This window comes from Simochromis diagramma, unplaced genomic scaffold (genome assembly GCF_900408965.1).
Source record: "Simochromis diagramma unplaced genomic scaffold, fSimDia1.1 OVJJ01000816.1, whole genome shotgun sequence".
In the NCBI taxonomy this organism is placed as follows: Eukaryota; Metazoa; Chordata; class Actinopteri; order Cichliformes; family Cichlidae; genus Simochromis; species Simochromis diagramma.
The window spans coordinates 14,027,397-14,044,353 of NW_024386908.1; the positions used below are offsets into that span (position 1 = coordinate 14,027,397).

Here is a 16,957-nt window from a genome sequence, read left to right on the forward strand (position 1 = left end):
AAGCAGTTTGTTAACTGTAGCATGGGAGATGGGTGGTCTCGTAGGGTGTCTTGCGTTGAAATCTGTAGAGTACTTAACAGAATAGACAAAGAAGATGTTTAACAAAAGGGTTTAGAAACCCCTTCGAGAGACGAGCAAACTATTATCAATTTAAACAGAAAGATCAACCATATTAACACATTCAGATTAGATGGGGAAATTGAGGTTTAAAGCAATAAAAGTAAAAGAATTATATTAAAGAATAAAAACACCAACTGAAAAGGGATTTTAAAAAAGACAATAAAAAGTTAATAAAATGTAAAATCTGATAAACCCAGTTACATAAAGATGTTTTTAAGAGGTGATATACTGATCCTGCTGGCAGGTTATTCCACATCCGAAAGCCCTTAATGTTAAAAGCCATGGACACTTTTGGGCTTATTATGGGCTTATTATGTATTTTCAGTATTTTCTGTTTTATTAGAGTGATAGATGAGCATGTTAAATATGGTGAGTTCAAAGTTTCTGCACTAAAGCAAATTTTTTTCTCCTCTTAGCATCATCTGACGTCAGTAAAAGTGGATATTCCTAATATGGTCATTTCAAAACAGCCCCACCCTCCTTCTTCTTTTTACCGTGGGTAGCCAATCAGAAGAAAGATGAAAAAAAATTATAAGATTAACTATAAGATTAATAATACTTCTTTTAAAACAAAACAAAACAAAAAAAACCTGTGACTCGAGTGAAACTACTCTTGTATAGCTGAAAACTGATTGATAGCTCCTGTGTAAACATAGTATTATATGTTGAGGTGAAAAACCTCTTTCATTTAGAATCTATAGTGAGACTCATTCTTATATTTCCTTGAAGACGAGCAAATTTTCACAAATTTTAGTCATACGCGGCTCACATTCTCATGGATTTTGCGGGTTAGAGGTTTAAAGCCAGCGCTGTGATGAAAGGCTATGGGAGTGTGACAGGTCCTCGTACTGGAGTTCACAGGGATCAGAATTAGTTATTAGGCACTTGAAGGGCAGTAAATTGCCAGGTTGTATTTTCCACTTTCAGATTTATGATTTGGCCTCAAGGGGCCTTTACAGCACAGACAACCTCTGTTACCTTGCCAACAAAAGGTTATTGTAAATCACACCTTACCTTTCCTACCCTCAACACCATCACACTCTCTCTTTCTCGCACACTCATTCACTCACACACACAACTATTTACACAAACACCTGTAGTGACCTTTCATGTGTTTTTTTTGTTTTGTTTTGTTTTTTTCAGTCAGACGTTTATGTTGGCTGTTCTTCACCTGAGGCGATCCTTTCCTATCTACAAGTGCATGTTTTTCTTCATTTTATTACTGTTTTTTTAATATATTGTCATTAAAATTTAAATTCATAGCCGAGCGACACAAGCTCTTTGTTTACCATCCTAGCTCTTTTGTCTCCTTCACCTTTGTTCATTAAACAGTTTGTCCAAATAAAAAAATAATAATAATAACAGGCAATTATGCAAAAAAAAATTAAAATAAAATAAATAATAATAATAATCAGGGCATTAAAAGTGAATTTAGTTGTCGATCCATTCATTGCTGGCATGTTTCAAATTTAAAACCTATGACTATGTTTTGGTAGTCCTATAGTGCTATAATTTTTTTGCATTCATAGTGAATCATTGTACTTCATGGTGTTTGGTCTGAGCCACTGCTTGAAGCTGTGATGGCTTCAGAACACGATGTTGGAAGAATGAGTGAGCCCACAAATACTGCAATATTAATGCCTTTGAGGTTCTCAGACACAGTAGGTTCTGGAAGTACTAGACAGCGTGACAGCAGTGGCTCAGTTGTCAGTAGAGTCTGTGGGTGTCCTTGGTGTTGCACAGATTAAAGACAGCTACACCGTTGCTTAAAGAGAACTCACTGATGAAAGCATGCTGGATGCTGATGCAACAGTCACCTACCTTTAACTCACCTGTGTGTTACAATGAAGCAGACGCTGTGTTCGCTCCGCGTGGATAACCTTCTTGAATATTTAAAGCTGAGGAAATGAGATTACTGGCTGAGCTTTTATTCTTATAGCGCTCTTCTGCAAGGCATGTATGGCTCCTGAGTGTCCGATCTACAATCTCTGTGACCAGTCCCTGTTCATGAGCAAGATGTAGGCCAAGAGTACAGCTGGCAGGGGCCCTCGGTGGATTGGTGGTGTTTCTGCTCAATGTTTAAATTAAGTAATACATCCACTGGATGAATTAAATAAAGTGTATTCAGTTAACTCCCAAGGTTTTACTTATCAGAATATAATAAATAAAAAAAATCAGGTTCTTACAAGGTTCTAAAAATATTTAAATCCAATGTCAATGGCATATCACACCACTTCATTATATATTTAACAAAAACTAAGCCAGCTAACCTAAGTGAACCCTATGATTCAGTCACCCTTAGAACCAACTTTAGCAGCAATACATTGTTTTCATTCTCATCTCATTATCATTTCAAATTGAAGTAAATGTTTCTCACATCGTTTTGGTGAAATTCTGGCCCACTCTTCTTCACAATGTTACTGTAATTCATTGGGGTTTGCAGGCTTTTATGCGTAACTCTCTTAAAGTCCTCCTACACAATTTCAATCAAGCTGACATCTGGGCTTTGACTGGGCTATTACAAGTTTTTTTTTTTCAGCTATTATGTTATAGATTTGCTGCTGTGCTTGAGATCATTGTTCAGTTGGATCACACATTTTCTGTCAGCTTTGACTGTCAGACAGATGGCCTCACATTTGGATACTTTGGTATACAGAGGAGTTCATGTTGCCCATGTCCTATTGCATCAAAACAAGCCCAAATCATCACCCCTCCACCACCATGCTTTATAGTTGGTCTGAAGTGTTCGTGCTGATGTGCTTTGTTGGATTTTCCCCAAATGTGGTGCTGTGCATTGCAACCACATCTCCACTTTGGTCTTGTCTCTCCTAAGGACATTGTTCCAAATGTCTGTTCAGATGCAACCTTGGAGACATAAGGCAGGTCCCACTTACACAAACAGTAAGTGGGAAGCAGAGAGCCAACTTGTTTTCATGTTCCCAGATCAAAATATACTGCACACCAACAGGAACATTGCTCTAATTAACATTTAAACAACACTCATTAATTGTGACAGAAGGTCACAGTGACCTATTGCTTGTCAAACCTCAGAAACACAAATGCTGAAAATAACATCCACACCAATCATTGTCTAAATACAATACAATATACGTACAATATAAGAGAAATGAACATCAGGTAGTTCAGGTTAGCAGCTTGAAGTGTGCTGCTTTATATACACTAGCATGCCTTTTTCTCCTTATATCATATATCAAGGATAATATTTAACATGTTTATCCAATCTCTGTGTACTTTCATATTTGCAGGGTGTGACGGACTCTGAGCATAGACTAGAAACTGTAAATCAGTCATTTCAAATGTCAATTGTCTGACTCAACCAAATGTATGACTTATGTTTTTGTAGTTGCTGTTAGTTCTCGGAAAAATCAAGTATAAATTACTAAAAGAAACAAGCAAAAAAATAAGAAAGTAAAACTAAAAATGTCAATACAGAAATGCACTTATTTACATGAGGACTCTTTTCTTGCATTGATAGTATATGTGACCGTAATGCAGGTGCTTGCTCTGTAACCAGTAGCTGTAAACAACATGATCCTGCAATCCTAAAGAGTGGAAAGTATTTTATTAAAAAAAAGTGACTAAATTAGAGTCACGATATAGCCACAAAGTTCTCATTACACAATTTAAAAGTTTCACCCCATAAAGAGACTATCATGTCTTCTTCTTGGTGTCACACTGTAAATATACCTCTGTTATTAAATTTCTACAGCTTGGATTTTATGTTTGAAAATGCACGAATATGATAGAAATGCCTCTATTTATGCTTGTTGCTCATTATCTGGTACTTTCCCAGAGTGTTTTTCACTCACTAAATGGGAGCCACGATGCATTCACTAAAGAGGTCCCTTTGTACTGCAGTTAGAGCTTCTTTCCATGAAATTTGCCATAATTTGTTTTAATGTATGCTACGGAAGAGCGTTTGAACTCCGTTTGACTCTTCTTCAGCCTTATTTCAAACTTTTAGGAATTTTATTTAAGATAACATTTCTCAACACCTCTTTCTGCTCAGGCATTTCTGAGGCTTGGCTACAGGCTTGGGTGAGCTCTTCTCTGTGTTTCACCTGGTGAATCAGCATGCCGTCAATCATGCCACCACTTCTTCTCTCCTGAGAGTACACAATTGCCAGGTTTTGTTTTTAGCCCGGAAGCACGACTCTCCTGCAGAAGCACACCTCAGTTTCAAAAAAAAAAAAAAAAATAGCTGTAATTTGGGCCGACAGTCGCCCACTCAGGGAGGAAGGCTTGTCCACCATTTCATTTAGAGTTCACCTTCTAGGCAGACTTCCTCACAAATATTGATACTCACACACACACACACACACACTACCTGACATATTGCAGTGCTAGGCAGTTTGCCCAGGTAATGAGAAGTAGGAAAAGGAGAGGAGTGGTGGGGTAGCGGTCCACCAGGTCATGGCTAAAATCGTGCCTGAGAGGGGTTTGGAGCAAATATGTCAGCCTATCCAAGAGGAATTTTATATTTCCCAGCTATTTGTATGGTCAGTAAAATAAAGTGGTAACATTTCATCAAAGCTGAAACAACCTTGGAACCTTACAGTTAGTATTCAGCCCAACCTAATGTGTTTTGGAATTTCTCTAAACAATTTCTTTACTGTTTGGGCAAGTAAAGGCTTTCATTTAAAAGGACTAGGCACTGAAGTAATTTGGCAAAATAGCCAACTATCATTTCCATTCAGTTTTGATTGTGCTACAATATTAGCAAGAAGGCGAGCTACAGCTACAGCCAACTAACTGTAAATTTGAGTGCATGAATTTGGTTAGAGAGTCAGAATTATTAGCTAAGCATATACCCCTGGATAGTATTTTTCTAAGTTAGATAGCTTGCAGTTTTAAATTGCAAAATCAAATAACAACCAAATAAAAGCATTAGGAGCCATAGCTGCACTGTAACAATATTGTATACACTCCAAAAGCTGATTCTGTTCATCTGGACGTAGCGTTTTGTGGGAGAAACGTTTCGTCACTCATCCAAGTGACTTCTTCAGTCTCAGCTGACTGCAGGTTTCCCCAATCTTATAAACAGTACATTTGCATAATGACTGAAACCAGCCCACTGAGGAACAATGGGCTGGGAGAAATACAGTATACAATAAACTCAAGGAGGGGGCAGTGTCACCCCAGCCCTCAACCAGCTCCTCTCCACTCCTGGTAAACATTCACACATTAGTTAACAATAGCTAGAAGGTAAAAAAAACAACAACTTTATTTTGTTTTGGGCATAAAAAAGAAACAAAGGTTTCTTTATGAGGTAAAAGTACTGCTCTTGACTATAGTCAAGTGGGTCCTGTCGCACCCATTTTGCCACTGGCTTTCTCCAGATCTCTAAATAACACTGGCTTTTTTATGGATAATGTTCACCATTAGCTGCCACGTGGTTAAATTCACTAACATTGATACCGACTTTGTTTTGCGTTTAGCTCATGTGCCTGAAAGACCAGATGTTCAGAGAGTATTAGTCATGAAATTTGCACACATTGATTACATTGATTGAGTAGGTCTTTGCCCAAATTGTGCTCGAGGTCAAGGATAGATTTCTCATTCTCAATAGATTTCGATTCTCATTAGTTTGTACAATGTATCACAAGAAAACTGTCTTTCTGTACTTCACACAAGTACTTTTGTACTTACAGTAAATTGTGGTGGTTTGTGAGATGGATGTAACTGGTTTTCAGGTTTGTCCTTATGTGGAGTTTGTGTTGGAGTCTTTTGTGCTACGTGCTGGTCATTTTTGTTGATGTTTGTGATTGGTGGACTTTTCATGTTGGCTAGTTTTGGTCACTATTGGTGCTGTAAGGTAGCTGGAGTAAAAGCACTGAGACAAGGCACTCAAGTGTAAATAGATCTGCTGAATGTTGATCTGTTGGAAGCTGTTCTCATAGAAATAAGTGTTTATCAAGGGTGTCAAACTCATTTTAGTTTATGGTGCAGCATTGAAAACCTACCAGGAGTACTACAGCATGATATTTAAAGAAAATAACTAATTTTCACACCAGTTGGACCTCCCAGCAGTCCATTTCTAGCCCCTGGGTTGCATGTTTGACACCTCCTCTGTCTATTAGAAACGACTGACAGAGTCAGGAAAGAATCCAGTTACTATTTTTCAAGTAAAGTCCCACTCCATTTGGACATTGGCACTGCAGATATTTTTAATACATGGAAAATGTGATATGGTAGAATTTCTTTTTTTTTTTAATCAAAAGCTCATCTGCAGCTCTCGTTTATTAGAAACATGCTCTTTTGCACAGCTGACAGCATTCAGGAACGTCAGCATTTCTCTTCCCTTATAGAGTACTCCAATGTCTCCAGGGCCCCAACAGTCTGTGTGTTTGTTTGTGTGCTGTACTGTACATCACCCTAACCCTCTACCTCTGTGTGACTTGTAAGGTGAAAGTTCTCTTAACTGATGCGCTGAAGATGCTCTGTCACGCAAGCCTCAGCATGTGCATCTTATATCTCACGACTCCGCTGCGCCTCTCTGACTCTCTGCTCACTGAATCATATTTCCACCACAGTGCACCCAGCCTTCTTTTTTTTTTTCTTCTTCAGTTTTTCGGTGCTGCTAGTCCATTTTTATGTTATTTATGAGAGCAACGCCTAGAAGTAGTGTTTCCTGGGAATAAAAATTCACCAGGTTATATTTTCCTTGGGAGATAAAGCAAAATATAAATCACTGTATGGAAACAAACTTCCATTTGCTGCATTTTTGCTGTGAATAATTCATTGTGTCTCGAATGTACCATAAGGAACTCTGGTTTATGTTTCTCCTCATATCAGTGTTGTTATTGATGCTGGTGTATAGGTTACAGATGTTTTCTCTAAATATACAATATTTAAGTTTATAAAAATGCAAAAATGCTTGGCCTGATAGTTTTACGCATAACAAGACACCTGTTATGAAATGTGCTAAAATATTACCATTCCTCCTTGCTTATTTGTTTTACAGATTTTACATTATATACTCATTGCCCACTTTATAAGGTACAGCTGTTAAACTGCCAGTAAATGCAAATATCTAATCAGCTGATCACATGATAGTAACTCAGTTCATTTAGGCTTTTATACAGGATGACCTGCTGAAATTTAAATTAGGCACCAGAATTGGGAAGAAAGTTGTGAGTAAAAATCACCTAAATCTAGGGTTTGCAGAGGAAGAAGACTTAAAAAAACAACATATGAGGGATGAAGGAGAACGTGACAAAGAGCAGAAGCAAACTGAGGGTTTAAATACACAAAAAGAGATCAGGGCAGATTGGAGACACCTGGGGAAAAACACACAGCTGAACTGAATCTAAATAATGCGATAAACTACAGTGACCCCAATGTCACGATAAACATGATATTGGGTTCACTGTCCTTAAATGGCCTCTATTGTAACCAGATTTCATGCAATAGAACACCTTGGAGGTGCAGTCAACAAATCTTCATCGACTGTGTGATGCTATCATGTCAATATGGAGCAAAGTCTCTGAGGAATGTTTCCAGCACCTTGTTGAATCTACGACTCTCAAGGCAAAAGGGTTTCCAACTGAAAGTTCCTCTAGATCATAAAAGGTGCCATCACAAATGTTCAAGTTATCTATGTCATGTGCATCAATGCATAACCCAAATTTATTTAATTTTTTTAATACTCAGGTTGACAATTGCCTTAAATGTGAGCGGTTCCACAAGGCATTATTTGTTAGTTTGTTAAATATATGTAATGCAAAAGAAGCTCAAACTTTTTTGCTCTTCCTCTTTTCTTTTCACTTTGACTTTTGTTGTAATGAAGAGATCATTTTACTGGATTGTACAAGCTGCACAACTGTGAAATTTGCTTCAGTAGGCCCCCACAATCTGTCATGGTCCTGACAGTTTGGCCTTTGTAAAGAGATTGTCTTAGAAACATTTCCTTGCCCCTGGGGTTATGGCCTTTACTTTAACTCAGCTCTATGAGAAAGGATTGTCCTGAGACAAAGGGTTCACAGATGAGCTGTGGAGAGAGAATATTGCAGTCTGTTGCTGAGGAAGTTGAAGCTTAACAGCACTGCTGGAGCACAGGCAGGGGGCTTGTAGGTCTCACAAGCATTAAAAGCAAATTGTGCAATTTGCAGAAGGACCCTTTCTTAAGAGGAGGTGACTATGATTAGCTGCATTCCCGTGGGAGGGAGATTTATGAAGTCTGAGCTTGTTTTTTGGGCCTGACCTACTGCACAAGTTGGAACATCATTAAAATATGATTTCCCATTCTAATTTATGATCACGTGACACTGTGATTATCACTATTGGGGATCATTTTCAGCAAAATAATAAGATGACAATGGACATGTAGCATAACATCGTTTTAATGTAATATAAATGTAGCAATCTGGAATAGTCAGAATCATGATAATATTAAAAATGAGTAAAATACATCTTAAAGTCCTACAAATGTTCTTCTGTTCTGTTGGGTTGTTATACAGTAGGTCAACTCCCCATGGTGACGACTTGTTTATCATGCCACCATTTTCCCCTATCTCCTGTTTCTATGGTAACAGCTTAGCAGACCTTAACTTTATTTGCAAATACACTAGTTAACATTTTTCATTTTTTAACCTTTGGCTTCTCAACTATTATGCACTTGCTACTCTTACAGATGTGTTCGTACAAGGCCTGTTATAATTCAGCTTTATCTTAGCACTGGATGGTTAAATTAGATAAATATGTCATATTCTAGCAGTGCATTTTTTTTTCCCGTTGCAATCGCAGTTTAAAAAAAAAAAGAATAAATAAATACGATCTTTTGCCACCGACAACATGCTGTTTTTGATTAGGACTTAGTTACTCTTTTTAAGTTCTTGATTGCACTCAGATTCCAGCTGTTGACTGACAATTAAGTTAAGAGACGCTACAGTTAATTAACATTTTAATCTTGAATGTCAAACAATGGCTGAAAGGACTTTGAAAGGACCTTTGGAGCAAGACACTATAGTTAATTTAAATAGAAAAAAGAATGTCATAGCATTTTCTTACACTAATGTGATTACAGTTTGTTTAATATTTTGTGGTATATTTAGAAAAATGTTATGCCTTCCAGAGCCTAAAAAAAAACCTATTATTTATATTCACATTCACATTAAGCAGGAATACAATGTTATGCCTTCCATTCTGTAAATATTGTGCATGTAATAAAAAGAGCTGCGCAGTTCTATAAATTCACAGTTTGGTTTATGGCCCAAAAAGCGAACTCCCATGACTGTGATGGATTTTCAGTTCAATTTTTACATCAAAAATCTTTGTACTTTTAATTACAGCAGTTCCACAAGGCTAATTAGCATAAGCAAAATGAGCATGTGGCTAATTAACATTTTATTAGATGAACAGGTTAGGGAAGCTGTGTGTCGATCTTCATTTATCAATTTGTATTTTCACACATGCTTTTTATAGCAACACAAAATCTCCTTTTAATTTTAATTAAATACTTAATTTCACTCTTTATTTCATCACATCATACTGGTTGCTAGTTTCACTCTAGGCAAAGCAGCGGTTGGAATCAAAATTATTCTGACTCTCTGCAATGAACCGATCATCACTTGCAGCCAGTCGACGTGTTCAGAATGACTTGGTTTATCAAGATCGTGATAAAAGGGGATCTGTATGTTATCAGTTTGTGAATAAATGGGGTCAAATTGGCAGTTACATGCAATCAATCTAGTATAATATGTTGGGAAACTGATAAATCTACACAAAAAATGCACATTACCTACTTAGAATAAGAATCTAGGAAGAACTTCATTTGCAACAGAAGTTTAGAAAATCCTCCACAATTCACTAAAGGACAATCATTTAACTCCAAAATAAGACTATAACCAGAACAAAACTGCAATAGTTGGCAGCCAGTTGAGGAGAGTACGCTATTGCAAAGACACATCACAGACAAGTTGCAATCATCGGTGCAGACTGACTCAGAGTGACTGGAGCATGCTGGCAGTTGGACTGACTACTGAGTCAGACCACGATTTGTTTGGAGCAGGTTGCCTCCCACCAGGTGACATGTGCAATCACCTTTGGCCAGAGGTTTGTGGTATTGCATGTTAAACCTCTGGGGTCACTGCAGCTACTTGCTTCCGTCGCCAAATTCAATGCAATCATTGAGCAGCATCCTTGTTTATATATATATTTTTTTAATTTTTGAACAACAACCACAAGACGACTCTGGATCTTTGTATCATGAATTTTCTCTGTGTTACTAACAAAGCATGACACCATGTTAGTGTGAACATGGATGTAATAAAGCACCTTTGTGAATACTCTGGTTTTCAATATTACACCTTTCTGCTACTTCAGGGATTTCACACAGTTTATCCCTTGAGGCGATGGACTTCAGCTCTTTCCCTACTCACCATCCCAGCTTGTTCTAAATGTAGACCTAAAATCTTTTTCTTTGATCCCAGATTGGCTTGACTCTTTGGAAGTCTGCCCTCACAATACAAAGTGGGAGTTTTTTCAAGGATTTTCTTGGTGTATGGCTTCTTTGTGAAGAGGATTTGTGGCTCTATAAGATCTATAAGGATTTGATGTGCTGCTGTAGCTACGAGACACAATATTGCTCCACTCCCTGGAGTCTGTCTGTAACACTGAGTTATTGTCCATGACTCCTGAAGGACAGATGGTGTACAGATTCCAAATTACAATGTGTACTCAGACAGACAGATCACTTGTACTTAACTGGTTGCTTTCAAAACTGAATTTGTATTCCTTTATTTTTCTATAGGGTGTGTGTGAGATAGAGATATATATATATATATATATATATATATATATATATATATATATATATATATATATATATATATATATATATATATATATATATATATATATATATATATATAGATAGATAGATAGATAGATAGATAGAGATATATATATATAGATAGATAGAGATATATATATATAGATAGATAGAGATATATATATATAGATAGATAGAGATATATATATATAGATAGATAGAGATATATAGAGATATATATATATATATATATATAGAGAGAGATATATCTCTAAAGTAAATGACCTGCAACTTGATATTTTGGAATACTCATTAAATTCTTAAGTAGCAGAAAAGCCATTTAACAAGACAAAACCACATCTGTCATATTTTTAAAATATTTTGTTCCAATACAAATTTTTCTAATTTTTTTTTAATGATTAGCTTTCTGTAAAATCAACTAATAATTGGTGCTTCACGAAATCAGCATCCTTTCATGTGTTGCATCTCTGGAGCAGTTTAGAAAAGTAAAGTTTAGCTTAACTTCGACCTGTAGTCTTTTGAGAAGGACACCGTACTTGCATCAGTTCCTTCAGTACTCCAGACATGCACATATTTCCCCCCATATAAATGTGAAATCAAACACCGAGCGTGTCAGTTACTGCCTCACGTGAGTCTATTCTAAATTGAAACACAGCGCACGAGTCGCAGTGTCACTGTTGTCTCTGTTTGATTTCCTTCTACCTGTCTGTTCTGGCCTGCTTCAAAAAATGTGTTTGTTGTGGCTATGCTTAATTTAGACCAGAATGACAGGGACAAAGGTTTTGAAGCCTTCCCAAGCGACAGCCTCCCCTTCTGAAGATTGTTTATGATATCTGTAGATCTGTAGGTATAGCTCAGAATCCCTCTGAGAGATTCTGAATCAAAAGTGTGTTTAAGAAAACAAGAGCACCAGAAGACTGTATGTGTTTTGGGTCTGGAGGAGGACTCGCAGTTTGCTCAGGCTGTAATTGTAAATGCAGTTGAGCCAGGGCAAATATCTTTTGTCAGTATCCATCTGCAGAAAACCGAGACAAAGAGCAAAGCTGATGTTCTGGCAAAGAAACAAGACTTTGAAGAATAGTTGTGGTAATTGTTTTCACTGATTGGATTTCATTCATCGTCCACTACATGCAGCCAGCAGCAGCTGTATCCCAAGTATTGTGTGATGCTCACCCGTCTCTGTCTTTTCTCTTTGTTGCTTAGGAGTTTGCAGCACTGACCAAGGAGCTGAACGCCTGCAGGGAACAGCTGCTGGAGAAAGAGGAAGAGATATCTGAGCTCAAAGCCGAGAGGAACAACACCAGGGTGAGGACAGCATCCATATACATCTTTATTAAACTTTCCTTACTTAACTTATTTTAATATGACCATTGGAATTCAGTAGTTCTGAGCAATAAGAACAAACAAAACTGATGTTTGGACATTTTAAACCAGAAATGAAGCTGCTTCTGCATTTCATACTCAATCCTTTTTTTTAATGCATTCCACAAGTTGCTCTCAAGTTTTCCCAAAAAACCTGCTGGACACTGCGATAGGCAGCGTCCAGAGGAAGATTAAGCTATCTGGTGGCTACGGTTTTAAGGCTGCAAAAGCACTGAAGCAACCATGCACACTGTCTATTTCCTGTGCCCAGGCACACCTCATTAGCTCTCCACATTCTGCCTGAAAATTGTTCCACTTACTTCACATGGATGGCTGCTCAACAGTAAAACTAAGTCCAAATGGTACTGATGCCCTGCAGTGTCCAGTTCAAAGAATTTGGTGTGGGGGAGGGGCAGCTAAAAGAAAAAACATTAGAGGATCAGCTGAAGTCCAGTATCTTCAATAAAAAACATTGCCTTTATAAAGCACACTCTGCTGTTGATAGATAAGACTCTGCTTTCCATCCCAATGCTGATGAAGTGTGTATTTGCAGTCTTGCACTATCTTCCTCTGGTGGAGACAGAAGATTTTAGCACAGCACTGATGGAAAATTACAGAAAAGAGGGAGGTGAGGTGCAAGAAAGGAGGACAGACAAAAGTCATTTTCACTCTCGCACTTTATTATCACCTCAAATTCTCCAACAGGCAATTACTAAGCAAATTTTAATTAAGCTTGGTTTTGTCACTGGTTATAATTAAATCTTGGAAGACATGTACAGGCAGTCATTTGACGTGGGAACCTGCAACATCATGTGATGAGTATGGGATTGGTCTTATTGTCTGTGGGTTAAGCATCACAGTCTTTGATATGTGATGAAGATCTAGAGTTTTCAAACTTTTGAGGGGCCAAGACTAACTAACATTTATAACTGATTGCTTTCGTGTGTTTTAACTGATAAATTTTCAAATCACCAGCTACAACTTAGGGGATTAGTGTACATACTATCTGTTTTATCGCAGGCATAGTTGTGCACTTTGCTCATAGTTTTACAGAGTGACCAGAATGGAAATCAAACATAATTAAGCAACTAAACTCAAACTAACTAGTATGTTAGGTCTCATTCACTAAAGCCTAGAGACCAGTTAATGACCATCTCACAACCACTAGTCACTAGCAGGTAAAATGTGTAGACCCTGAGTGAGTGAGCGGCTGCTGGAGGTTGCTCACTCAAACTAGGTGAAATCAGTCGCCAAAAGGGTGCTCCACCGAAACCATGATTGCTTTGGTTTCAAGAAGACTGCCAACAGTTTGCACGCGAGATGCAGACTTGTCTGCAAACACTCACCGTTTTCCTCTGTTAGCTGAAAGTTGGAAACGTTTGGGGCAAATCGGAAAAAGAGAAAGTCGTGCCTTACCACTTCAACCAAAACACTTCAAAAGCCACAACTTTTACTTTGTAGATCAAAGTTCTCTGTTGCCTGTTCGCCTCACACGTTTCACTTTTACTACTGCTTGGTGAGTAGTTTTCAGGTATTTGCAGTAGATCCTGACTAATATAAGATTTTTGCAAGTAATACCGATATTTATTGATTAAAAACTCGGATATATCGGATGAAGCACAAGTTTGAAGGATATGTGTAACAACATTTCATCTTTACTTTTTAAATGTTCATTTTTTGGCAAGTTAAAAATCCAGATATCAATATATTTGCAAATAGCTGATATCTACTCATATCAGTTAAGCTCAAGCTCTAGTTTACAGTCAATTCAGTGTCTGCGCTGCAAACTGTGGGCGATCATGGCGACCTGTTACTTACTAAAGCAATCACAAGGGGAGGGGGGTCACTTATCGCCACCGCACCAATAAAAGTACTCTGAATTTATATTTTTAGGTGGGCTTATTTGATTTGTAAAAGGGTTCATGCTAATCAAAAATTATCAGTTTTCATCAGCTTAAAATTTTCATTATGTTATAATAATGCTATTTAATTACTTTGAGCATTTGAGTTCAAATGCCACTGAAATTCTTTGTGTTATAAAACCTTTTAAACATCGTCCTTTACATCTGTTTTATATTGATAAACCCAAATTGCAGTTTTAAGCATGTAAATTCCACACATGCGCTTTTAGAAAAGGATCATTTAATTCAATCTACACCATGAACAAGCTGGCTAGCATCATGGTTTGTTTGCTTGAAACTAAGAAAGCGTGACTCAGATCTGGTCTTCTGTTGCTGCTCTTACTCAGTTTGGCCTCAAACCGTAACTTGACAGCGTGGTCTGGCTCAAATATTTCTCTATGCTGGCCAGTTAGCTAGCTGGCTAACAAGCCAAGCTCTGCAGCAGCAGAACAGTCTGTTGTACCCCGAGTGAAGTGAGTGATTTCATGACAGATTTACGTGATGTCTCACAGTCGCATCAGAGTAGCTGTTGGCACAAAGATAATGTGAGTAATGGACCCAATATGCCTGCTTCATTGGCATAAAAGATCCTTGTCTAGATATGCACTTTTCAATGTCATGCCACATTTTAGGATTTACAACAACTCATTTTGTACACCACTTAGCCGTGGGTCACGGACCCCACTTTCAGCAGCTGATGTAGAGACAGAGACAGAAAAACAAGATCGAAAAAATAATGAAAATATTTACTGAACGAGATTGGAAATGGGGTGCTGTTGAGTAAACACTGACTTCCTGATTGAATCAACAGTAGGCATTTTGTTGAGTGTGCAGGATTATATATGTAGACATGATGGATGTTGATGGATCTCTCAGGGACACTTGAATCAGAGAGACAAATGAAGAGACTACACTCATTCTCCTACAGCAGTGCTCTGCAGGGGTCTTCTTTTCACTGCAAGTTTTCATTGTTCGACTCTTACACCTCACTCCTGCAGAGATTCTGATCACTTCTGCCTGCTCCAGTGTTTTCTATTGAAAATATATCTTTAGGATCCTGCAGACATCCCCCCATAAAAAAGGAATCAAACATTTTTATGGATTTTGCTGCTTTTGGTTTGTTTTGTCAGGTGTGTTTGTAATTAAAATGAGTCAGAATGCTATTGATTATTTCTGTTACTTTATTTGGAACCATATATTGAAGAATATCATATTCTAAGCTAGCACACTTGTCTTTTTACATTTACATTTTGGGAAATTCAGTTAGATGAAAAGATCAATCCTGTTCTAAATGTTGGACTGTAACTGTGCAGCGCCAGTAGTCGGTATACTCAGTTGGCACAAAAAGGAAATTTTGAAAAGGATCTGTTGACTTTGGCTAGTGGTAGCCAAATTTACTTGAAACTTTAAGATAACAAAAGTTCATAATATAAACTTTGTAATACTTCAGTAAAAGTGAGAAGGCATCTACAGCACGATTATTACTTCTGTAATCTGTAATCATGCTCCAGAACTACTTTTAGCAGCAATGGCTGTAAGGTGTTCAGGCCTGCAAAGTGATCCCAAATCACCATCCACCACCGTGCTTGACATATTTGCAGATGTCTGTCTCTATTTTGGTGTCATCTGTCCAAAGGACATTGTTCCAGGACACATGTTATTTGTTCAGATGCAACTTTACAAACCTGAGCTGTGCTGCCATATTCTTTATAAAGCGATATTTTAAACACTAACAGATCCTTGTAGAGCCAATGTAGATGTAGCTCTTACAAATTTTTGCACTTCGTCTGAGCATTGCGCAGTCTGACCCCTGATTCAATTCGATTGGATGTCTGGGAAGATGGAGACTGCTGACATTAAGCTGCTACCTATAATCTTAATTCGTACAGAAGCAGTCGGTGTGTACTTTGTTTTTCACAGGACTGCATGTTTGTGAAAACTGTCTTTTTGACATGACTGTATATAAAAATTAAAAGTCAAACCAGAAGTGCTATTGGTGCTATAAGATTAAGACTACAAGGAGCCTTAAATCTGCATTCTTTTAAATAGCCAGCGGGGCATAACACAAAAACATTGGGAAATTACCTTTTGGTTTTCTTCATCGATCATGTTAGTAAAAGCTTTCTGAGGAGTTTATACTCTCAAACTCTAGTTTCAAACTTTGCTGACCACAGCGTGAGCTTAGTTTACTAAATTATGGTCCCATTTAGAATTTAAAAAAAATTAAAAAACTAATAAAATTAAAAAAGAAAAAGAACTTGTTACTTGTTACAGTTACGCTTGAGGGCTAGCTGCCTCAGTATTGGCAAGTTTAAGGAGTTTTCATGGTTACTCATGGTTATCCGTTTGCCACAATTGGTGCTATGTAGCCTATGGAAGAATCTTTTCAGATCTACCGGTATGTTAATAATTTAGCCTATTTTTACTTCAGCAGAGATGTCAGTGGTATTTTGACTTAATAACAATGGTTTACACTTGGAATACACTTGCAATGGAATACACTTACACCAGCTAACTATGTTAGGTAGCCTCAGATGGGGATGTTTGGACAGTTGAAGTAAAGGTATGGTGGGAATATAACCAGTAAGGTCAGAAAGAGCACAAAGATCATTCTGAGCTGTAACTTTAGCCTATAATCAGATCATTATCTCGAGGCTATATTATTATTGCCCCGGACGACATCAGAGAGGGAAAGAAGTGTCACGATCATGATCTCACTAGGGGAAATGAAATGAAAGCAGACGATCCTACACTGATCTCA

General features: G+C 37.6%; 1 protein-coding gene across 1 annotated transcript in view; it reads left to right on the top strand.

Moving 5' to 3' along the window:
* ppfia2 (PTPRF interacting protein alpha 2) overlaps nucleotides 1-16,957 on the top strand; it is a 180,950-nt gene that overhangs the window by 115,176 nt on the left and 48,817 nt on the right. The window contains 1 exon segment of the mRNA XM_040035557.1: nucleotides 12,137-12,238. Within this exon segment, the coding sequence (XP_039891491.1) occupies nucleotides 12,137-12,238 (102 nt within the window).